Here is a 24,239-nt window from a genome sequence, read left to right as displayed (position 1 = left end):
ACTATTATAGTGTTCAGATCGCGGTGCAGAGAACCGTAATAAAGTGCTGCAATTTCAAACTATTCATTGATAAAATACTAATTCAATACACGATTAATCATCTAGATATGACCAATGTTGTATAAAGTGTCAATAATTATTGGATGTCATGGCTCAGACGTCATAGCTAAATTCCAGAAAACATCTGGCTTATGGCATCCCTTCTCCCAAGCAGCACTTCTCTGTTTACATTCTAGGCAGTTGTAGCAAAACCGATCTGAAGCCAACCAATTCAATAAAACGATCATCGTGTGATTTATTTCTCAAGCACATTTAATCGTAAACCACATGTTCTCCTGTTTCACATCACGCAGATTTTTAAAAATGGGCATAAAGAGAGTAGATTCGCTAACAGGTTTCATAAATATATCACTTTCTCGTAAAAGTCTATAACACACTATTGATTGTAAATCTTATTCTAAAATGGCCGATTATTTCTTGCGAAAATTGATAATAACTTCAAAGGGATATTCATTGACATTATCAGCTCCCTGTCTGAATAACTGCGCATGTTGCCAGGCAACATCGCCATTCCCGCCAGAAAGCTTTACAACCAGTCTGACTGTTGTATACCCATTGAAATTTGTTGAGACAAATTGGCAAGCTGAAAAATAATTATAGGAAAGAATTAAATGAAATACCATAAATAAAAGATTGTATAGTTCACATCAATCCAGTGGATATCTAAATCTACACATTTTCTCCACCGATTACGGGGTAAATTCTTGAAAATACTAAGAAGGTCCTTTAACAAACAAAATTTTAAAATATACACAACATCTAATAACTGTCAGTATAAGCAATTTTGACACGTGACTTTAATACAAAAATATTCTTAAAACTATCAGTTAAAATAGGTAGATTATCAAAATTTCACAAGACTACCAAAATCATTTGGAATTACTGTGCTATGGTAGACGTAATTTTTTAAATCATCAAATGTCTTCTTGTGTACTTCTACTATATTCCAAATATTATCCTAACAAAATTTATCTTATAATGATTTAAATCAACCACTCTAGATCTTACTGTAGTCTGCAGTAACCATTCTAGCATTCATTTCTATGCAACTTTCAAAAACAAAGAATTGCTAAATAAATTCATAGAAAACATCTTTTTATCGTTATTTCCCTTTTTAATTTTTTAAAATACTTAACAGATAATTTGCTAAAAACTGCATTTTGCTCTATTTCAGGGGAGCTTGGCAAAAATGTAGAACCAAAGATTGGCCATGTGTTTAAAATGAGCAGGTATGGAATAGCAGGCACGTACCATCATGAGAAGGTATTTTTTCATTTCTTTCATCATTTTCAAGAATCATTTCAACAGATCCACTTTCAAAAGTTTTTGACGACAATTTCACTTCAACTTTGTCGAACACGTAAGAATTGTGCTCAATCTTGAATTTCCATGCAATATGACCCTCAAGGGTGCCCTCCTCTCTTGCTAAATAAACCTATAATGCGTACAATAAACGTCGAAAGAAAAATAATGCAAAAAATATAAATCAAAATAAATCACAAACCAACAAAAACAAGCATTCAAAACAGAACACCGATAAAAGCAAATATAAAGAAATTAAGGAAACAATTTTTTGGTACAAAAACTAAATATGCCTTTCAAAAAAGCAAACACACTTAAGCTTATCGGCTGACACTCTTCAGAGTATCAAACATGAGAAGATAGATCGAAAACACTTAGCTAGGAAAAATATATATTTATATATACCCAGCTGTGGACCGATAAATTGTTGCATGATTAAACGATAAAACAACATCCAAGAAAACTATCATCACCCTCTAATCATTTATACTTCACAGCATTTACCGTTATTGTCTAAGAAATACGGGAAAAAATCAGACTGTCTTTTTGTACGTCACTGGTAGATGAAAGATGAAAACTTTAAGCTAGATGTCCTCACCATATTCCAGTCTTGTTCAACTTTTCGAAACATTCTATGGTATTCCGAGACTCCAGTTTTCCATCCTTGCAAAATGTTTGCATTGCTGTTATCGGTTTCCCCTCCTCTAATGTATTTGTCTGAAGCAGGACAATACCGTACTCTTAATCTTCCTTTTTCTAACTCCGAGACGGTTGGCACAAACACGTAATTGTTGGCAACAGGCTGGAAAACCAAGGATGACAGTATTTATAAACTTAAGACGTATAGCTTGCATCTTAAACAAGTTGCATAACATACACGCTCATCCAATACATATTCTCAAGGTCTGCATCAATGCGTATACCACCGTATATTTATAACCCACTCTACCCAAAACAAGTTTAAAAACCAAGAGACACTCTACGAATTTCTCAGAATCTGAAAAGAAACCATTTGAACTTCCACTAGTTGTGTAATTTATTTTGTGCACAAAACACTGATCAATGCAATGCAGCACCAGCAACAAAAGTTGCAAGACAAATACCTATTCGAATATACCTACATCTTTGTTTCAAATTCTCTCACATTCCTCGTACAATTTCACATTTCAAGTTATATTGTTGCTATATATTGTATGATACCATGCAAACATATTCATTCCTTTTCGAGTAGTTAATGTCAGAAACTCGAAAATAATATAAGAAAATTGAAGCTTACATCAACTGTCTTTCCGGTTTCTCCTCTTTCCAACCGCCATGACATGCTTCCTGATTGTCTTCCAATATTTTCACCTACATTCGTTTCCTTTCTAACTAAAAACTCTATGAGTTCCTTTATTCTTCTTTCTTCTAATATATGATTTCTTTCCTTGGAATTACCAGACTGAAGCTGAGAAAACAAAAATATAAGAAAAAAATTACTTAAAACAATGTTTTTGGTAACAAACGGAAATATTGAAATCAAATAAGTCAAAGCAGATGTTGTGTACTTGGAAAAAAATAAATGATGATATAACGATTAAACTAAGAATAATAGTTAAATTAAAAGACATTGTAAACATTATTAACATTCTTAATCAGCATCATCGTCTATTCATTTCTTCTCATAAATAAACGAAGAATATTGAAAGAAAATTTTTATTGGTCCAAGGAAGGGTTAATTAGGAAGACAGGGGACGAAATTTACAATGATGAAGACCAGTACTAGAAAAATATTATCAGCATTAAAACAATTCGCAGTTGTAAAATCATTCTTTAAAATATTAAAGATATAATTGACAAGTAAAAATATCAAGTTGATTTAAATCTTTAAAAACATTAAATTAATTCATAGGAGTAGGCTGTGCATTTTTACGATACAAACCTTCTTTGACATGTTCATCCACAAGGATACAAGCCATGCTTCAGACACTTCGTTGCGTCGTTTCAATACTTCCTCGTGGTCTTTTGAATACCTCCAAGTCACATCTATCACCTTAAAAATTAAAACAGACTGTGAAACAAATTTAGCTAAATGTATCCACGTTTAAATTCGATTCAAGCTGATTGGAATTGACAAGGTTTGAAAGAGTTCCAAAGCCTGACGGCGTAAAAAATCTAATTTTCGAATATTTGACTTTTAATCGTATAACCTAAAAGAATACCACAAAATGCTTTTCAATGGGGAATTCAGGTGAATATGTTCACAACTGGATGAGATATGACCAATAAAAGATTTGAAGTTTGGTTACGGATTACTGTTATTTAGACTTGATTTATAAAGTTATGAAAAGAGACAAAATTACAGAGGTTGGGTGGAGCTTGTGCTCTGAACTAACAACTAACTCATTTAGCTGATATCACAATTTTGATGCTAGATTCAAATTCAGAATTATGTTAATAGATTGTGTTACGTCATCACTTTAGAACTATATTCGAAATCAGCGAAAATAAATCATTTATGTACCTCGTCGACCGAAAAGGCAATTACGTATGACAACTTTTTGCCCCATCCGGATTCGTATAAAAGCGGTTTGTCACAAACATTCTCGCACGGATCACAGTGCAGCCAACGCTTCTGGTGCTCGGAGTAAACTTCGGTCCACACGTGATCGGTCCAATCTAAAATATAACGTGCTTCGAATCCAACGGCTCGACAACATGCTGTAAAACAGTTGGCCCATTCACCACATCTGCCTTTTCTCGATTCTGTATGAAATAGAGAAACTTTGTGTCAATTATATTTGTACCAATTGGTCAAGAATGAAAATACTGCTACTAGTTATTAGAAAAGCTTGAGTTTTAACTGTTACTTAGTAAAACTAGGGCAACAAGAAGCTTAAAGATGTGATGTTAAATCTAAATTGATTATTACGTGATGTTCAATCTAAATTCTCAAAAAGTATTCTGCTTCATTTTCTATGTCACTCGCAGCATAAATTCATCAATAACAACAAGTTTAACGGTTAATAATAAGATAGAATGACCGCAGTTCCAAGAATTTCATCTGAAAAGTCTTACTTAGTTCCAAAATCAGACATTTCCTCGACGATGGTCCTATCAACAGGGGCACCTTTGGTAGAAATAATGGGGGTTGGTAGGGAACTGCCTCCCCAAAACCAAATTCAGCAGGACTCAAAAATTTTACATGAAAATAGGATATTTTGGTAAGGGAAATGGTAAATAAGAGGCAAGCAAAAAAAAGAAAGCAAAAAAAATTAGCTTCACTTATGCCCCATCCCCCTTGAAAAGCTAAATCTAGGCCACTGTGCCAACCTGCTGATGTTTCTGCATAAATTAGACAACAGTTGACGTAAAATGTAGAGGCGTATCTAGTGTCAGTTATTACAGGTTCTGGCTAGCTAAAATAATAAAGATGAAGAATTAAAATAGGCCCCTCTTTTGTAAGACTCTACTAGAACATGTCGAAACAAACCAAACTTGATTTTATGATTCGCGTTTGATTACCTGCGCAACGAAATTCCTTAACTGAACGGACGGATTACTGCTTTGGTGACACATGGAAATATTTTACATATTTTTTTCATGAACTTGCCATCAAACGTTTCTAAGTTACTCCCAACTTTATAAGGCATCTCAAGGTGCTTAATCTTACTTATAATTTAATAAGCTAGAGATGACAACAAAGTACACGTACAATAAACAAGAAGTACGGATTCTACGCAATGCTTGATTGAATATTTATCTACTGGAAGCTAATTTCAAGGTAAATAGTTTTTAACTAAATGCATTTTAGGGAAACCTTTATGCTCTTTCAACTTAACAAGCTTAGGCTTTATCTTTATTAAATACAGTAGGAAACAAGCAGAGAACAAAGTCCCAAAGATAATACATCGTCTGCCGTTAAGGTTATTATGACCTGGGTTGATTCGCTGTATATTTGAAGCTAAAAAAACAGCCAAATAAAGGATATTGAGCCTTCGTACGATTTAAGAAAATTATACTTCAATTCAAAATGTAATGTCGAATAAAAACAGTTTTTGCAAGCAGTGCCAAATGGCTTTTCAAAAATTTGTGAGCAAATTACGTAACATTTCTGCCGTTTTTATTTCAAGCATAGTCGATAAGCATCGGACAAAAGGTTAGTAAGTACAGTTACGAGGTTGCTTTGTAATGCAAAGAGCTCCATCCAGCTATACTGTTGCACAACCCAAGATTACGTGAGCAAAGGTATGTCGAATATTCTATTAAAAAAGAGTATACACGTATAATGCTGTAGGGTCCATTCGAATGTATGTATCCTACCTGTACGTATGATAAAACCTGTAGTTAAATCGCCATTGTAAAGTAAAGTAAAACATTAAAGTTACATACCTAGAAGTTTCTGGGGATGGTTATATCGTGGGAATCTATAGCGTCCCGAGCAATTTGAACACATATATTCTTCGACAACCCCTGCACCCCATTTCCGGTCATCTTCCGTTGGGGGAGCATGGCCGGTGCACTTCGTTGGGATGTCAGAATTTTGGCATTTTGGTTGGTCCATCCAAGAAAAGAACTCCGCTATGATGGACAAGAGAAATTACCATTAACATTTATTTTCAACAATGAATACCCCAGAAAAAGACGAGTTATGGGTGGGGAAGGCGAAGGTATTATAAATATACAATATTTATCCTAATATAAGACTCGTTGACCCTAAAATGCCGTATGTATGGACACTTAAAACGCGACCCAAGAGCAATTAAGCCCACCAGAAAAGCAGGATCTTCTGTGCTGGGATTTACTGAATGCCGGAGCAGAAAACAATTAAATACAGTTCTTCAGTCATTGATGTGGGTAGGCCTGTTAAAAACTTCCAAAGGATATCAAAATTTTATCCACAAATACATCTGGGGTATAGTCACGTACAGTAGAATGCACTATTAAAAAACCTTCAAGAGATTAAGATAGGAAATCAAATATTGGCTAAATTGGCGTTTGAGATGTTGCTGGCAGGAAAAGGAGTTACCCCCTTATCGAGTCACGTTCCTGTATAAACGAAAATACGGTTTAGGAGATCCCAGCGTAGTTAATGGCATAATGCAGATTAACTAGTAAAAATATAAATAAATGACTCACTCTTAAACCAGGCAAGCAAAAGCAACAGAAGTTCGTCTCTTTCATCGCCTTTCTCTGCTGACGCCTTGCTCTTGGCTTCTTCTTTCAACTTATCAATAGGAATTTTATAGCACGCGTATCTCTGCATCTCTGGACTTTCATAAATAAACACATGATCGATCGAAGATTTTAATTTTTCATAGAACAACTTTTCTTTGCCCTTAGAAAAAATGATCATATCAACATAAATCATGACAGAAATAACTAAACATTCTTCCGGATCAGACTGTACAGTTTCTTAAAAAATTAAGATTGAATAAAATGGTGGATTAGTTTCTTATAACAGGGCCCTGACAAAGGGGGGAGCGGGTCATTACCCCTACTTTTTGCCAAACAATAGAGCTTTTTTAAACTTATTTTGTTATGAGTGATAAATTTTCCCTTGGCCTCCTATATTCCAACCTGCGTCGGAGCCCATGTTTAAAAATGAGTTCCATAAGAGATGACAAAAATAGCAGGACAATCCATAAAGATATGACATTTTTACAGAAAGTAAATAGATTTTACAGTGCATTGTTTGTTATCTAATAAGTTGAAAACTAGTTTGTTTCTTGAAAACTGCTTCTGACATTTATCTTATTTTAGAAAAATTTGTTCAAAATGAACAGTTACAAGAAACTGGTAAAAAATTAAGGGTCGACAGATTCTTATTTTTGGTATATACCTTTAAAAAAGTCAGCCTGCAGTTTCTTGTAAGTGAGTTTCTTATACGAGGGTTTTTTACTGTAGTAATATTCAAAAAGCTTAAATGTCCCTCCTACTACACCACCCTTACATTTTGATCAGTACCACGTACTACATTTTTCAAATGTCTGTCTCATCTGTTGTAATCCCTCTCCTCGATTTCCTGCAAATACTTAATTTTTTTTTCTATTTCGTACTCGACTTGCCATAGGACAATACTGTGGATTCTAAACAAAGTAGCAAATCACAGACTTTTATTCTAAGACCTTTTAAGTATAACATCACTTCTGCCGAATAAATAAACCAATGGACTTACATTGCTAGCTGCGGGTATTAGTGTTCTCAACGGATTTTCTTCAGACCGCACAGGAGGGAATGAGTCAACCGGCTTCTGCGCGTCCCGCATTCTCTCGCGCTCATCAGTCAGTGCACAGAGCAAAGCTCGCAAAGGATCAAGTGAAGATTCCATTGGCATAACCAATTTATCATCTTGCTGAAACGAGCAAGAGAAATCAGTTGCAAAACTAAAGAAAATAAAGTAGGATTTTCAGGCTGTATTTATTATAATATGTGACTCTGATGCTAAATTATCCACAAGCTACATTAAAACTCTGGAAGAAAACATGCTGGTTTCGATATTATGACATGCCTATACATATGCTCGCAGCTTTCTTTAGGGCACTTAATCTGGAACTCTTCTATCCTTTCTATTCAAAACCACGTACATATGCTATCAAAATAACACTGAAATATGTGATTTACTTAAACTTTATTGCAATAGAGAATGTTCCATATTTTCCCAAGTCTCTTTCTTGTGCATCTGGCTATTTTTACTTTTACTTGACGATTTGACATCTTTTTGACCATGTGGCAGCGATTTGACGAAGAACCTTGAGACATCTCCTATTTTTCTACATTCATAAGCGGGGTGGGGGACGCAAGATAACATATTTTCTGACAACATGGGTTTGGCATGCTTTCAGTAGAAAATGCCTTCGAACTAAATTATCCATGAAGAGGAAATTTCCAAAATTTGCCGATGATAACGAAGATAACAAAGATTGACGGACCTCTATTATTCAGCGGGATGACACAACGACGACTCTGGCTACAAGAAAACACATGGGCATAGCAATATGAAATGTGTTTACGATGATGTATAGGTGAAATTCAAACAAACCTCCTGAAACCCCATTTGAAACAAGCAGTCAACAGCACCCGGGAATGGCAGCAGTTTTTCCAGAAAAATTTTGTTTTCGAGACGGATGCTTCGATACCTTTCATTCCTTTCGTCTTTCAAGATGTTATTAGCAAACCGACACAGCAAATCTGAGACCACCTCGAATGCCTCTTTCGGATTTTTCAGAAGTTCTTTGAAACAGTCATATTTTCTTCCAAAAGCAGCTGAAATCTAAAAAAGACCATCCAAGCTTCAGAATACTATTATGCAAAAAGGTAGCAAATCCAACTGCAAAAGTTGTCGTGGATTTCTATGATTCATCTCAACAAATTTCAAAATAAGGGCTTGAAAAGGGATTTTTCTTCCTGGAAGCCAAATTAAAAAACCAACATTTCATGCATAACCTTCAAGGAATGTCTGCAACTAAAGTTTTTTGTCTGCTTAAAACTGTGTACTAAATATTAACTGCTGTACTACCAACAAATCAAATGTTAATCGATTTCTTAACATTTTATCACAGCTATGAATATCACATAGGCACCAATGAAAGTTGGAAATAAGGGGGCAAGGGGGAAAAATGTGAAGAGCACGATTCAAAGAACAAGATGGATTAAACTGGATAATAAGAATGACAGAAAACGAAGTGCTGATATTATCAAATTCTTATTTTGTTAATAGTACAGAACAAATACTATGTATAGAAAGTACAGTATATCTCAAATTTCACCTTATCATCCCTTTCAGATTATTTATTTCATGAATGTTGATGGCATTAAAAATATCACATGCTGCAAAATACTGAATGAAAGCAAAACAAAATGAAAGCAGCAAAGAACTGAATTTATTTTAGAAACATGCCTTCTCCTTTCCATTTTCAGTAACTTTTTTCCACTTATTGATAGAGGTCTCCAATCCTTCAGGATTTGCTCCCTTTAGTGTTTCAAGAACTTTTCCTTGGTAAATAAACAGAAATGTTGGCATTGATGTAACTCTGTATTTCAAAGTTGTCTCCTAAAATGAATATTGGACAGTTAAAGAAACAACAATTGAATGATGAGGGTTTCAAATTTAAACTTTAGAAATTTTAAAAAAGTATGATCTATCTGCCTTTTATCTAGATCAAAAGTTATCTGGCATCATGTAAATGCAGCCTTAAGTATGATCTGTAAGATGGAGGATATCACAGAGGATATTTATAAAGCACCTCTCAATATAAGGAAATTTCATAGGCTTTTTTCCTAATCAAAAGACTATTACAGTCCCTCTATTGAATTAAAATCCCTTGATTGTATGGCGAACCTCCTCTTTTCCTTTCATTTGGAAAAAAACCAAGCCTCGTCCTCATATCAAGGGATGAGTGCCTTGCTGTTTAATTGGGATACTTTTCAGGATGATGTGGCAATTGTAGAATATGCAATTACTTTGGGACGCCATTGAAAAATCTTGTATGGGAATACTTTGACACCTTGTAAACCGATAGCACTGTCTTTAAATTTGGTGATTCTGCCTTCCTTCTGCTTTAGAAATCTTCCAAACATATTTTCAAACTTCAAAGTTTTTCCTCACAAATTTTTCGTTTGCATGTGTGATGTTCTGCATGCTTTAAACAATTTGGGTGTGTGTGAAGGCAGTGTGATCACACGTCCCATGTTACAAAGACTGTTATTCTAGAACAGATCCCTGTTATTGGTGTCAGTCGTATCTCTCCTGAATAAACTTTTAAGTGTTGATATGCTCAACTGAATGTGTAGAGACTTTTCCTAATTCCTAATATACATTGTTCATATGACTCTAACTTTCACAGACACCTCCTTTCAATAGGATATGACACATGCTTATAGCAGTCCACTGGGTTGTCACTTTGCATTTACACAAGACATCCTGTTTCAAATAACAAGGACATCTTAACAAAATTATTAAATTGTTGCAATTTGGTTCAACCAGCTACTCTTATAACCAGGTAAAAACTATGTTTGAGATTTTCTTTTTAGTCCACATTCAACTCTCATCTTCCTTTTAAGCAGAGGTTTTTTTCACTGTATTAGCAATCCGTTGGTAAAATACACATTCATCAAATAGGACCATTGTCAACTTCTACAGTCTAATGTCAAAATCTTTTAGGGTGAGACAAAAAGACTAAAGTAGGAAAAGTATGATTCTGTTCTTTTTCATCCATTATGAACAAGAGGAAGCCAGTATCTTTAGAATACAAATATTTGAAAGCAATCTGAAAATCATTCTAAATACTTAGCAAAGCAAGATATCCTGGCTAAAAAGAATCGTATACACAGGGTTTTAAAATCAATGCTTGATGAACCAATCTTGATTTCTTGAGTGCTAATCCACAGTCTTGGATTGGCCTTTTCCTTTTTTCTTTTATAATAGTGCGTATTCTTAAACCCCTAATCTAAGGTAAAATATAACCCCCCTACCCATCTCTATCCTTATTCCTGGTTGCCACATTGTGTAACTTGATGTCAAATATTACAGTTATGTGCAATACATTACCTGGCAGTCATCAACATCGATCTTAATAAAAATCACATCTCTATACTTCTCACTGCATTGTTTAAAAAAGGGCGCTATGAACTTGCATGGTCCACACCTAAAATGGAAAAAAAATCAATGACACATCTAATAAGGTTACAAGTATGAAAAAGGGTATTGTAGTTAATTTTCAAGCACATAGCACTGAACTGAAAAATAATGATAAGTGCATGACATAATGTAACTTTTGTGTGTCTTGTCTTTAATAATAATATCATTTTGAGCTTGCTTTAAAAGATAGGTAAAAACAATGAATATATGATAAACAACTCTTTTCACTTTTTACTGATTTAAGAGAGAGACTTTTACAGCATCCAAGTTAGGGATTGTAAATATCATAACTCCTGCAGTTTACACTGAATATCAAAGTGCTGCTAAAGTCTCAAGATTGGGCCAGGTGAATTCTGCAGATCTCAAAGATCTTGTGGATCCACAAAATCTGAGATCAAGGGGCAAAATAATTAGTGCAGATCTCATGGATTTTCTATTGAAACGTTTAGCCGTAATTTTAGAAGTGATTTCAACTGCGATATTCCCATCCAGTTACCAATGAACGGTTTTAGCCACATATCAGTATGCATCCCGACAGAAAAACAGGGAAACCCCCTCTTTCCTTAATTTTCAATTAGCTGCTCTTTCGTGATGGTATTCACAACAAATCGTTCATAAGTGCCTTAACTTAGTACATTTTATAAAAACCAAGAAATCTGAAATCCACGGAATTTATTAAGAACTCATCCTCCGTATACAAAAAACCTTCAGTAGTATTGTCAGAATCATATTTTTTGTTTACTTACCACTTCGCAGTAAAATCCAGTACCAATAAAGTATTATCAAGTTTTTTTGTCTCTTCGACGAACGAATGATCATCGAAAATCTCTATGAAGTTCTCCCGACCTGCCGCCATTTTCTTCCTTGTTGTTAACCGGGGATTGGCAAACCAAAGCGAGGCACAAACATAGGGTGCCCCTTCTTTCTTTGGGGAAGGTCCGGTCCGCGATAAAAGCAAAATATTTATCTTGAAAAAGAGAGCGAAACTAAGTTACAAAAAGTGAAAGTAAAGCTTTGTTGTGAAATGCAAAAACATACAATGACTAACATTTGAGATTGTGTTTTTTGTTTTAAACATCATATAATTTTAGGTAATTAAATTCAATCGTTCTGATTAGCAGCATTATCATAAGGTATTGACTGATACAGGGTCTTTGATCAGAAGAGCAGCAAGAACTGAGTCGTGTAGTACATTAAACGGTCCGTTACAGAATTAGACACGAGGGCATATATCTTCCGAGGCCAGCTTGTTTACCCAATCTCTTCCTTCTGAAACAATCTTGAATATTTGCTCAGATTCTAGGAATCCATGTTCGATAGCTCTTACGATAATAAAAAGCAAAAAACAAAGAGGAACCGTAATTGAAAGCTGCGCATCTGCAGCGGCCTAGCAGCCTGTCGCAATTAGGCTAAAATCCCCTTCTTCCAGGGTAATGAAATTGAAATACAGTAACCATGACCTGCCCTAAAAAAGGAAAAAATAAAGAAGCAGCCTAGAGAATCCAAGCCATTCAAGCAAGAGTTTGGCGCTTTTACTTTCATTGGCATCTATTTGGCACTCGTTTTTGCCAAGCCCATGTCCCATGTACACTGAATTGCATGACCTAATTTCGTCTATACCTTGCTTTTTTTACTGCGAAACCCATACCCATACCCAATATGAAGATATAAGATACCCATAATTCCATACCCTGATTCGATGGGATGTTCGGCTGCTTCAAACCAATGTTATTAGTACCGAGATCATTATCACTGACTTATAACAACGTCCAGGGGTGGATCCAGCGCAAATTTGAAGGAGGGGCAGTTGGTTGTGGGGGCGCTGAAGAAATTTCAAAAATAGATTACGAGAGTACGCTGTATACAACAATTTCAGATATCTTTTCAGAATAAACAACAAAACTTTGAGGTAATCCTTGAAGCAAATTAACCTATCGGTCCAAGAACCTTTTTCATCTGATTCCCATTCTTCAAAAGGGGCGCACAATTTCCAAAAAGGGGCGCCAGACTTGCTTCAACTCGTTGAGGGAGTGGCAACTACCCCTAGTTGCCCCCAGCCCTTAAATTCGCCACTGACAACGTCACTGGCACAAGTAAAAGCTGCAGTAATATTTTTTGATTTTACAAAAGAACACTTAACGGAAATTGAGTAAGAAAGTCAGACAAAAATGGGAGAAAACGTTCTACAAAATTTTGACAATATCAATATATCTAGGATTTAACAATTCTCTGCAAGAAATATCAGGTCTAAAAAATCATATTCCATATAAATCTATACAATTTCAATCTCCTGTTTCTATAGAAAGAGATTATTCGATGGTAATCGGTTAATAAGAGATTAGTTCTAATACATACAAAACATACAAATCTGATAAGATTTCTATCTGAAAAATAGAAAGCTTTCCCTCTTGAGTCTTCTCGCATAGACGGCGAGCTTAAATTTTCCCGTATGGTAGGAAATTAAAATGTTGTCGTAAAAAGGCTAAAAATTGGTAAAACTATAATGAAGAATTCCGATTCTGACAATAAAACTTCAAAATATCAAACAGTTCCTTTTGGTGAAAATTTTGACTACTAAAAGTACAGTTTTTGGCATGCCGTTCTTAAAAGGAGAAAGAATACTGCCTCTATTCAATTTTCCGAAAGGCTGTCGTTTATCAATAAGCTCAGTCTAGAGGAAGCAAAACCTGGCAAAAAATTCCAGAGGAAAGCCCTAACCCTTGCGAAGTTGGAACCTAGATAATCTCGCCTTTGCAAAACTAGTCATGAAGAAAATTCAGCTAAGAAATATCCCCTTAAAGTCTTCAGTTTCAAATTGTCAAACTGTTTTTACACTATATATTTCCATTCCCAAACAAAGCGTTTAAACTCAGTTTCGAGTTTATAGTCGTAGCTAAGATGTACCATATTGCTTTTCAAAAGATTTACTTTTACCGCCGGTTTTGGCGACCAATTCTATCTTCTCAATAGTGACATCGTGCGAAATCGACTTGCACATGTCATAAACAGTAAGTGCACTAACTGATACAGCCATAAGCGATTCCATCTCTACACCAGTCTGTCCAACACACAAAGCTGAGCCTGTTATGATAACAGAATATTTCTTGGGATTCATTTCAAAGTCCACTGATACCTTGCTCAAAGGGATATTGTGACAAAGGGGTATCAAAGACGACGTCTGCTTCGCCCCCATTATCCCTGCTATTCTGGCAATATCTAACACATTTCCCTTTTTAATTTCACTCTTCTGAACAGCTTCAAACACAGTCTTTCCAAGATACACTTCACATTTAGCAATTGCCGTACGCTTTGTCACAGCTTTGTCTGAAACATCAACCATATTTGCTTTACCATCCTTCCGTAAATGTGTCAGTTCTTTTTCAGAGCTGCTCGAACAGAAGTTCCTTGAAGACACAAACTTTGATTCCGGGAGACCTTTTAAAAGGTTTGGGAACTTTGAACTTGGATATCTACTTTGTAACCCTCTGTTATTAAAGAAATGCCTCGATCTGGCAATGCCTCCGCATTCAGTACTCCCTGGTGTCATTTGGCCTTTTTCAACGCAGCGTAACCCAAACAGAATGTATTTGCTTTTGTCAGTCAATTCTTTCTTCCTCTGTATCAATCCATTACCATAAACTTCTTCTACAAAAGATGAGTAGAATATCAGTCCAAATTGAAGTACACTAGCCAAAACAAACATAACATAACAAACTCTTGAAGTAAAACATAAACCAATCTACTCAATAACAAACATTGGCGATGAAAAAGCAAGCATTGAAGCATAGAGACAACTACTGAAGCAAGTAGCAAACTTCCAAAGCAACAACTTAAAAATCAACAGTTAAACGATTCAAATTGCATTTTTTGTAGCGGAAAATCATAAGCTGCGAACTAAGTTTCCTTAAATTCACCTAACAAAAACTATGATAACATTTGATGTTATCAGATACGTTGAAATTGCTATATCACAATCTCATATATACTTCAACCTTTTTAACAGTACAAATGCTTCTGTTTCCTATATTTGTAAAGGAATGTTGTGAGAATTTTTTCAAACTTGGTTATCTTGATAGAATCTGAAGAAAATACACATCATCACCAATCAAAACAGCTAGCATTCCTCCACTTTTAAACATTTGCAAATAAAAACGATTTACCGTAACATAAAAGCGTCTGTTATCAGAGACTCAAACCTTGATATGATGCATCAGATCTCAAAATAAACTGAACGTTTCATGTTCACTGAGGGGAGGGGTGCACTCAGCTATCTTTGTGTTAAGAGACTTACGGCATTTTCCAGTCCTTTCATTTGTCTGCAACCCTACTACTGAAAATTTCTATGGCCTATGCGGATTCGATATAGCTCTTCACCTGACTTTTAATTTGAAAGTTAACCCTATACTGTGGTGCGACACGGGTGCGCAAAAGCTTTTGAGTTACCCCTCCCCTCCCCCTCTCCGGGCTCATTCTGTATCAAAGATGCACTAAATTAAAGAAGACATGAACAACTTCATTGAAAAAAAGCATACGTACTTTACCCACCAATAAGAATCATCGGCCTATTCTTTTGTTTTACAATGTTGAACATACCTAGGGATACAAAAACACTCAATGAAACTAAATACGAGATAGGCCGCATTCTAGTAAATTATCTTTAAACAAAAACACAGTATATACCTAAGACCAAATGTAAGGCATCATATACCTAAGAAGTTTGAAACTATTGTGAAATACAGAAACAGCCTCCAAATGATAGGTTCATTTCTTTGCAAAAGGCTACTCATACTGAGGGTTCGCTGCACTTTTCTATCTTACATAAGCTAGAAGTATCTGTCCTTACAACTTTTGATGTGAATATATCTTGGTGAAAGATTCCTACTCTTTTATTAAGACTATACCTAGGGACAGAAACATAATCAACACGCCTATGAAAACATGAAATAGAATACATACGATATGAAAAATGACAAAAAAATATCTTAGACCAAATACATTTTTAATCACAATGAAATCGAGGAACAACCCAGAAAGGATAGGCTTTGTTACTTATCTCCTTGCGACAGTCTTGCCTAGTCAAACTGAGAGCTCCTTGTTCTTTGCTAGCCCTAGACGGTCCTGCATCTATGTGTACATGTTATGCTCAGAATTTATCTTGGTGAGCAATTCATCCATTTGTTTGTTTGTTAATGCTATACCAGACAAGCAGCTTTTGTCTAGTTATACCGTGCTTGATGCTCATACCTGGTCATACAACGATTATGTGATGTACATACCTGCATGCTGCTTCTTCTTTCTTCCAACTGCTGCTCCAATTATTTCAAGAAGATTTTCATCGGACATTCCACTTCGGACAGCATCACGTAAGGATACCTCAGCATTACCAAACAGACACACCTAGAGATTAAATATCAACGAGAAGCTTAAGGTAAGATGTCTGGTTACCTGATTCAACAAGCTAAGGAAATTTCTTAGTGACAATTAACCATGGCACTTGAATAACTGCAACTCAGAACCGTCTGTTCTATACACCATTAGCGAGCACATCTCTGCTTTAGAAGGGCCATTATGGAAACAAGGTTGTATTAACCTTTTTAATGCCATTCCTGTCGTTTTTAATCTGGGGTGTTTTTAGACTACGTTTTTAGCTTTTACCTGTACATTTTATAAATCTGTAATTAGATCACTTTCCTTTTCTAAATTAAAAGTTGCAATTTATTTTGATGGCAAAATTATACATATACTTTACGGCATCGGGCACTTTATGACAAATTGGTAAAGAGTAATGTTCATTACTGCAAAGTTACATTGAAGAAACTGAGTAAAAAAATCTTACGACAATAATGTATCACAGCATAAAGACCTTTGTACTGCAACAAAACTGATTTCAAAAATAGTCCTATAATAAGAAACATAGGAAAACTTGTCCAGTTAATAACAGCCTCGTAGAGTACTCTTGTAGTTTTCTGTAACTAATTATATAAAATAACTGTGCTAAAATACGAAATGACTTATTCAAGAGCTCGAAAAGACCTGCTAACCAAGCCTAACGGAACCACAAGCAACAAAACAGTAACAACCAAGAGTCTGAAGATATTTCATTATTAAAAATCCTCAAAAAATATATTCTTCCAATTTCATCAGAACTCTAGCACTGCAAATCGATTTACAAACCTTTAAGTTTCCATCTGCTGTGATTCTGAGTCTGTTGCAAGATCCACAGAAATGCTCACTCATTGAAGTGATGAAACCAATGGTGCCAGCCATCCCTGGGACGTAGTAGGCCTAAGAAAATAATAACGACTACATAACTAAGTAAGCCTTTGGTACCGAAAAAATTGAAAATAATATTGGATAGCGGAACGAAGCAAAATTAATCTTCGTCAAAACATACTGCGATGAAAGTTTTAATATATTTATCAATATTTTCATTTAGTAATTTTCCTTTGTCAAGATACAGGAAAGTTCGTTTTCTCTCTTGGATTTTTCAACTATGTGCGAGGATGGCTCAGTGGTTAGGGTCGCTAACTACTGACCCAAGGGTCCGTGGTTCGAGTCCCTGGCATGACCAAACTTTCACCAAGAAGGAGGAAAGTCACCAGCTCTCTGTAATTCCAGGCGTAGGAATAACGAGGTGTGGTCATATCGAGGGAAAGGACCAGGACACTGCTCGATAAGCATAAGCTTCTAAGTGTCCTAAAAACTACCTTTAGATGCTAGGTAGAAACAAATTCAAATTCAATTAGCGGCCGCTCATAAATCAAAAACAGGGAAACAATCATATGCGACATGTCCCTTTCCGGTTACTTTTGACCCGCATCTGTATCTGAATATAATTCATAACTACTTTTACTCATTATCTGACATTTATATATACTCTGAGGAGCATAGGACAAAAAGGACTTCCATATGCTATGCTTATGCTTTCCCTTCTATCTTCAACTAGCAATAACTACAAAGGTAATCAAACGAAACCGCGGAGGGTTCAAGTTTAGAGCTCTGGTTTTCATGTTTGATAGGAGAAGAGGTGTTCAAAAGAACACTCATTTGCATGAATATTCAGATTGATGTTGCCTGGTCGCAGCACTTAGCGTGTTGAAGATGTTACACTGTTTATAAAATTCTGTATTATCATCATGAACCAGTTGCGGCGCGGCCTGCATTCAGAATCAAGTTATAGCGATTGGAGTACCATTATCCGATTCATGTCAATTTTTTGCCTGTCTAAAACACCAGTTTCCCATCAGATAACGAATCAAAGACCGCCCTTTCCATTTTATAACGAATAGCGATTTTTCAGGTCGCCAACGGAAGCAAAAGATTCTTTCTTTCCTCACTTAACAACTGTGGCAAGGGCTCTGCCTCTTTTGAAAAGTCAATCGAACTTATGATTTAATCATTATTCTTGTGTTTGAATTGTGGTAATTCTGGCGCTTTGTGCTTGAATTTGGACTGAATTTGAGAAGGAAAACGTTTATACTGTTACGTTTAAACGAAAAGGTTATCTTAGTTGGTGATAAAGAAGCTCTAGGATTTCCTTGTATATCACACACGCACCTTTGATGTGTCATTTGGATGGTCGTTTAATCTTTTGATACTGGGAAATTCCACAGCAATCTGTTCCAGCATTTTCTGATAAGGCACAAACTTGCTGTAATTCCATTTATTACCTGAAAAAAACAAACTTCGTGAAAATATTAGCTTAGAAAGGACACTTCAAACACGACACGAAAAGTACAATGACAAGGGCCAAGTAGATAAAAGTTCAAAATAGATAAAATTCCAGTGGTTTACGAAAACCTGGAAACGTACCATCAAATGGCATATATTCAATGAAACGAACGTCGATATTCTGGGGAGATAAAAAGTAGATTGTCAAATATCTAACAAGAAAGTATGTTTGAATGCGTCACTCTTTGGCTTACTAAAAAAGGCTAATAATAGTGTTCGATGAGGTTTGCTACTTCGTGAATATGTTAGTAGTTTTAGTCGCTTAACCTTAGTAAACTGTTACCTTCCCTGAGAGAGTGAATGGTCAAGTAGGAAATATCTCTAAAAAGAGAAACTATTTCTTGGATGAGAAGGGGTATACTTTGATTAAAGTGGTAAGGATGAACAGCGATGACAAAACCCATAATTATGATAAAGACAGCTTGGAGTCGTAACTCCAGACTGCTTTGCGACTGCTTTGCGACTGCTTTGCGACTGCTTTGCGACTGCTTTGCGACTGCTTTCGCGACGCCATGATGGAATTATATTGCTCTATAGCTAGTTCTAGTCCCTCAGATGGGGCAAATCCACTGGGCAAGCCCACTGGGCAAACCAAATCAATCAGCGATAATTGATTATGGCTGCTCTTCAATTTTTTTGGTCGTGAAATATCTTTAGAAAAGAGAAAAATATTTTAAGAATAAAAACCTGAATTTTGTTGATTAACAATGGATTTGTTAAAGCTACAGAAGAATTTACAAAACTCGATGATAAAGGCCATTGCATTTAATGCGGTTTTTGCCGAACTGGTGTCACGGCGTCGCGAACTCCGTGATGATGATTGTTAACATACGATTATCCCCGTAACATACGATTATGCCCATTCTTGCAAATTGCAAATCAATCATCATAATAAGCATTAAAAAGACCCCCAAATGCATATGCATAACTAAGGGTATCTACCCCTTTGGTGCAAATGCATACCAATAACTTTTTATTTTCCAAAATAAATAATCTTGAAAATAGCGCATTTACGCCATCATATACCTTTTAAGCTTTCACTCGGATAGTTGCTCACAACTAAAAGAACTGGTAGACGGCCATTTGACTTGAAGCCTAATTAGTTGCTCAAGAGTTAGAGTCCTAGTGACTGCTATTTTGATTTTCTACCAGCAGGTAAGGTTATGATCGATCTTCTTAGACAAGAGCATATATGTTTGTTTAATAAGATTTAAAAGAAGCAGGCCTTGCAAAACAGACATATTTGCTACCATAGAAAACCTAGCTTTCATCTATGTTAACACCAGAGAAAAAATTTGCAACTTGACACTTCCTTTAGAGTTCAATTGCTTGACTTGGCCTAAATTGATATCTACTTACAAGTGCGTCTACTATTCATCTTGAGGCATGAAATAACAATTTCAAGATACGTCAAAACAATAGAACTGTTCATTGTTAATGTTGTGAATTGGGGACACTGAGCAATGCCAGTTGCAGCATATTTATGTAAACATAAGAAATATGAGAAATGAAATTACATAAACAGCAGCAATGTGTGAAAATTTAAGCAGAGGGATGCAAAAACAGAACATCAGCTGTGCATGCACAGGTCATCATGATCCACAGCTTCGCTTTTGTACAAGGAATTTTATCCCATTATCCCACGTAAGGATGTCTCCTGTTCAAGGGCATATTTAGGCCTTCATTCAGAGACTTTCTCATCAATTTTTTCAATAATTATAAGTTCAGTTATACAGGTAAAGTGAACCAGGCATTTTATCTTATAGCAGGAAGCCACTTCCAATCCCTCTTTATCGCTCAGCCAAGTTGCATTTTGTCATTACCTCCTTTTCTCATTGCCAAAAGTGCCTTTTTCTCATTCTTTACAATTTTAAGGAAGAAGGGCAATGTTCCCTTAAGGGGTTAATGGTTCATTAAAATACACACAAAAATTGGAATGTTCCAGCTGATTTTAAACAAATATTTTGATAAGACAAACATGAAATATTCCACATGAAATGATTAAAAACACAGATAGATTAAAAATGCATTAATTCAGTTTCACCTTGTTTTCTGTGAGCCGAACAAAATTACAAACTTCATCTTCATTCAAGCCATTCATAACAACACAGTTTATCTGGGAAATTAATAAACATTGAATTAATTGAAATAAGAAAAAAGATAGAAAACAATTTCAATAATACTTATGTAGAACAAGACTAGTTCCTTGTTCCATGAACTACATTTTGATAATTCTGAAAAGGTAGACAGAATACTTCAAAAGAGGTAATTTGATAAATACAAACTTGCACTTGTCCATTAGTATATATGAAAATTAAGAACTTTTTCTAAATACCCTCATCTCAAGCAAAATATTCAACAGCTTGCCAAAGGTTTATATGAAATAAAATCTCTTTCTCGCACTATTGGATATTTTCATAAAATATTTTCAGATACCTTTACTGGATTGAAACCAAGTTCTAGAGCCTTTTCAATGCCTTCCATAACACGATTCCACCCTGAAAAATAAGAGAGAAACTTTAAAAGACCAAATAATTAAATTTATATTTCATACTTGACTTATAGGTATTACCTCCCTAATGAGATCATCAGGCAATCATTGATGTTGAGGTACCAAACCATTACTACTAACTTTTTAGTTCACTTCAACAAAAACAAATGAGCTATCAGAAAATGATTAAGAACTGTTAACAATACCTTTTCGTCTTGTAATAAACTCAAATTTTGCAGGAACTAAAGTATCAAGACTGACGTTTAAATGTGTTAAGCCTGCTTTCTTTAAAGCATCAAGTCTCTTTGAAAGAGTGATTCCATTTGTTGTCATTCCAAGAACTTCTAAGTTCTCCAGAGAAGACAGTCGTTCTAAAATAAAAGATCAGTAACAAAATAATGGTTAACAGCCTTGATCAAAGTCCTTTAGCAAGTATCTCAGGTTAATCCCTTGAAGAAAAAATTATTAGTTTGACATTTTTGATCCTTTTTCCTACATTTTATACTCTGAGGAATGTTTGATAGTAATGTCAAAGCTTAGTATGTCTAAAACCTTTGCTTCTTTTAAAGCCATTATTCATGGAAATAGTAAAATCTATAAGCGATACTAACCACATATCTCTACAATATCTTTTCTGACCAGGGGTTCACCACCAGTTAATCTTATTTTGGTAACACCTTCTTTCACAAACAGTTCAGCAATTTTAATAATCTCATCAGTACTCAATATTTTTTCTGCTTCAGTGAGAGTGACACCTTCTACAGGCATGCAATATTGACCTTTAAAGAGAATTTAAAAAAAAGTCCATTCAAAGCTATGTTAGAAGGAAGAGATCCTGGATAAATTTCAGGTGCCTATGAATCTCAAAATGAGAACTTGATTGATAAATTATACAAAGTAGCACAAAACAATGTAGATAATTCAGTGTAAATCGAATTCAACTTGAAAAAAAACTTGAACATAAGGTACACACAAGTTTAATTTATAGGTTATTCAATGCAGGCAAGGTAAAATTGTTTCTCATAAGGATGAAATACTAGATTAGATACAAATATGGACATGTATTGACATATTTGATACTCATAACTTGGAGATCAATCTACATTTTATTCATTGCAACCCAAGCTTCAATAATTCAATAATTATCAAATAAAGACATGATTCTCAAAAGAATGCACTAAAGTTGAATAAACCCAAAAAATCAAAATTATTTAGGAATTATTCTGTCTGTAAAATACAGAATAACATTTTACATCACTTACATCTCAAGTTACATCTTTCAGTTAGTGAGATTCTTAAATATGTATGTTTTCTACCAAATTTGTCGGTCAGAAACTCAGAAAATGGGCGAATATCTTTGCCTTCAAAGTATGATTTTGGCTTTGCTGGTAATTCCTAAAGTGAGAACCAAAAGATTATGAAGAAAAGTAGAAGTAATAGATCTAATCTTGGGGCTGGGCACTCAACTGACTTTGTATACAGGGATGTAATGCAGGAGAAAATGTTCTTATACCCTATCAAAGAGTGGTTAATTCTGCAAAAGATGAATATTCCAACCCATTAGTTTGCTTGCTTGAGTTCAAGATATTTGTGTCAGGAAATAAAGATTGGGCAATGGGGAAAGGATACCAGCAAACACAAAAATTTTGTTGTGAGTATGTCTGCTCTTTTGTAGAATTCATGCTGCAAACAAAACTCATTAACTGTCTATAATACACCAGAAATTCATCACTGGTAGCAAAGGAGCTTTCACAGGTATTTTTAAGCCTTGGATACAGTTGTTTGGCACAACAGGCCCCTAAATCATGTTGTGTAGGATGCATGTATAGACCAATATCTCCCTGCCCTGGTCAAAGTTGGTGCATATGTACTTTAAAAGCAAAGGTATAACAATTAAAATGCGGGGATCAGATAAAAAATCTTAACACTTTCTGTCCAGGACTGTAGATATTAAGAAGATAACCAGACTGAAAGTTTGGTCTGCGCCTGGAATGCGTTCCCTGTGCAATAATTTTTATCCTTCGTGCAATATTAAGAATCTGCCATAGATTCTGCACATAATATTTGTTTATCTGGTCATGTTCCTTGCCAATATTCCACCATTTTAACTTCTGATGGCAAGAAAAACAAAGAATACAAGGTAGTTTTTAAAGTCTTTTGTTCATTTTCCGCACACAACTTCACAGGAAACGTTTGTTATCTGCAAATTTTAAATTATTGTTTTGGACACTCTCCATGCAGAAAAAATACTTTCAGTCTGGGAAGAAAATTTTGGCAGAATAGAAACTTGATTCACTTCACTTAAGGGGTGGTTGCCAATAGAATAGAGGTATTAAGTCAGTACAGTTTGATGCAACATTTGCAATGACCACACCCTTTTTGTAAGTGTGCGCACTGTATCCAATGTTAATTCAAATCGAATGTGAATACTGCAGATTGTGGGAAAACCCAACCCCACTTTCCAGAGAGATTTATGTGTCTTTGCCTTTGAACGAGGAAGCCCCAGTCCCCCAATAGAAACTTGATTCACTTCACTTAAGGGGCGGTTGCCAATAGAATAGAGGTATTAAGTCATTACAGTTTGATGCAACATTTGCAATGACCACACCCTTTTTATAAGTGTGCACGCTGTATCCAATGTAAATTAAATTGAGTGTGAATATTGCAGATTGTGGGAAAACCCAACCCCACTTTCCAGAGAGCTTTATATGTGTCTCTGCCTTTGAACGAGGAAGCCCTAGTCCCCCAGTCCTTAAAAACGTGTTTATTATCAGGCATTTTTTCAGATATCTTACAATATTTTCATTCTTTCTGATAACAGTATCTAGTTGCTCTTTGCGCCCTGATACATGGCACATCATTCTTCTGGCTCGTCTTCCATCTTTACTACATATTCTTTTGCAGCTGCTCTGACGGCATATCCCATTCAAAATCCTACAAAGATTTGCCCTTTTAAATTGTCCAACATTTCTTGATAGCAACATAGTTTCACTCCGCTACCTAAGCGGCAAGCTAAAACCACAGAATAGAAATGTT

At 35.3% G+C, this 24,239-nt stretch overlaps 2 protein-coding genes across 2 annotated transcripts; both read right to left on the bottom strand.

Annotated features, from left to right (window-relative positions):
• LOC135681489 (peptide-N(4)-(N-acetyl-beta-glucosaminyl)asparagine amidase) lies at positions 1-11,882 on the bottom strand. The gene is made up of 13 exons (XM_065195993.2): positions 11,728-11,882; positions 10,892-10,988; positions 9,242-9,394; positions 8,384-8,614; positions 7,520-7,696; positions 6,481-6,679; positions 5,734-5,922; positions 3,866-4,107; positions 3,284-3,394; positions 2,639-2,809; positions 1,961-2,164; positions 1,312-1,495; positions 1-643 (listed from the first exon to the last, which is right to left on the bottom strand). Exons 1-13 carry the CDS (start codon positions 11,835-11,837, stop codon positions 471-473), a joined length of 2,241 nt encoding a protein of 746 aa, XP_065052065.2. The 5' UTR covers positions 11,838-11,882; the 3' UTR covers positions 1-470.
• Positions 11,883-13,162: 1,280 nt separating this feature from the next.
• On the bottom strand, positions 13,163-24,187 carry LOC135681490 (uncharacterized). The gene is made up of 12 exons (XM_065195994.2): positions 23,999-24,187; positions 22,466-22,598; positions 21,815-21,982; positions 21,410-21,574; positions 21,149-21,210; positions 20,757-20,828; positions 18,794-18,833; positions 18,539-18,651; positions 17,156-17,266; positions 16,258-16,378; positions 15,527-15,574; positions 13,163-14,626 (listed from the first exon to the last, which is right to left on the bottom strand). Exons 1-12 carry the CDS (start codon positions 24,185-24,187, stop codon positions 13,875-13,877), a joined length of 1,974 nt encoding a protein of 657 aa, XP_065052066.2. The 3' UTR covers positions 13,163-13,874.
• Between the last annotated feature and the right edge of the window lie 52 nt (positions 24,188-24,239).

This window comes from Rhopilema esculentum, chromosome 12, assembly GCF_057945365.1.
Source record: "Rhopilema esculentum isolate cy_ngs chromosome 12, ASM5794536v1, whole genome shotgun sequence".
Classification (NCBI taxonomy): Eukaryota; Metazoa; Cnidaria; class Scyphozoa; order Rhizostomeae; family Rhizostomatidae; genus Rhopilema; species Rhopilema esculentum.
This window is presented reverse-complemented; position numbering and strand designations above follow the sequence as displayed.

What these genes read in the sequence shown, in the direction of transcription:
- LOC135681489 (XM_065195993.2), bottom strand. Translation starts at nt 11,837, where the DNA reads ATGGCGGCAGGTCGGGAGAACTTCATAGAGATTTTCGATGATCATTCG. An exon ending in TCGATGTTGATGACTGCCAG is followed by an intron (nt 9,395 to 10,891) that starts GTAATGTATTGC and finishes TATTCATTTTAG; the next exon opens with GAGACAACTTTGAAATACAG. An exon ending in GGATGAACATGTCAAAGAAG is followed by an intron (nt 2,810 to 3,283) that starts GTTTGTATCGTA and finishes TTGTTTTCTCAG; the next exon opens with CTTCAGTCTGGTAATTCCAA.
- LOC135681490 (XM_065195994.2), bottom strand. Translation starts at nt 24,187, where the DNA reads ATGTTGCTATCAAGAAATGTTGGACAATTTAAAAGGGCAAATCTTTGT. An exon ending in TGAATATATGCCATTTGATG is followed by an intron (nt 18,652 to 18,793) that starts GTACGTTTCCAG and finishes TGTTTTTTTCAG; the next exon opens with GTAATAAATGGAATTACAGC. An exon ending in AAAGAAGAAGCAGCATGCAG is followed by an intron (nt 15,575 to 16,257) that starts GTATGTACATCA and finishes TTGTATCCCTAG; the next exon opens with GTATGTTCAACATTGTAAAA.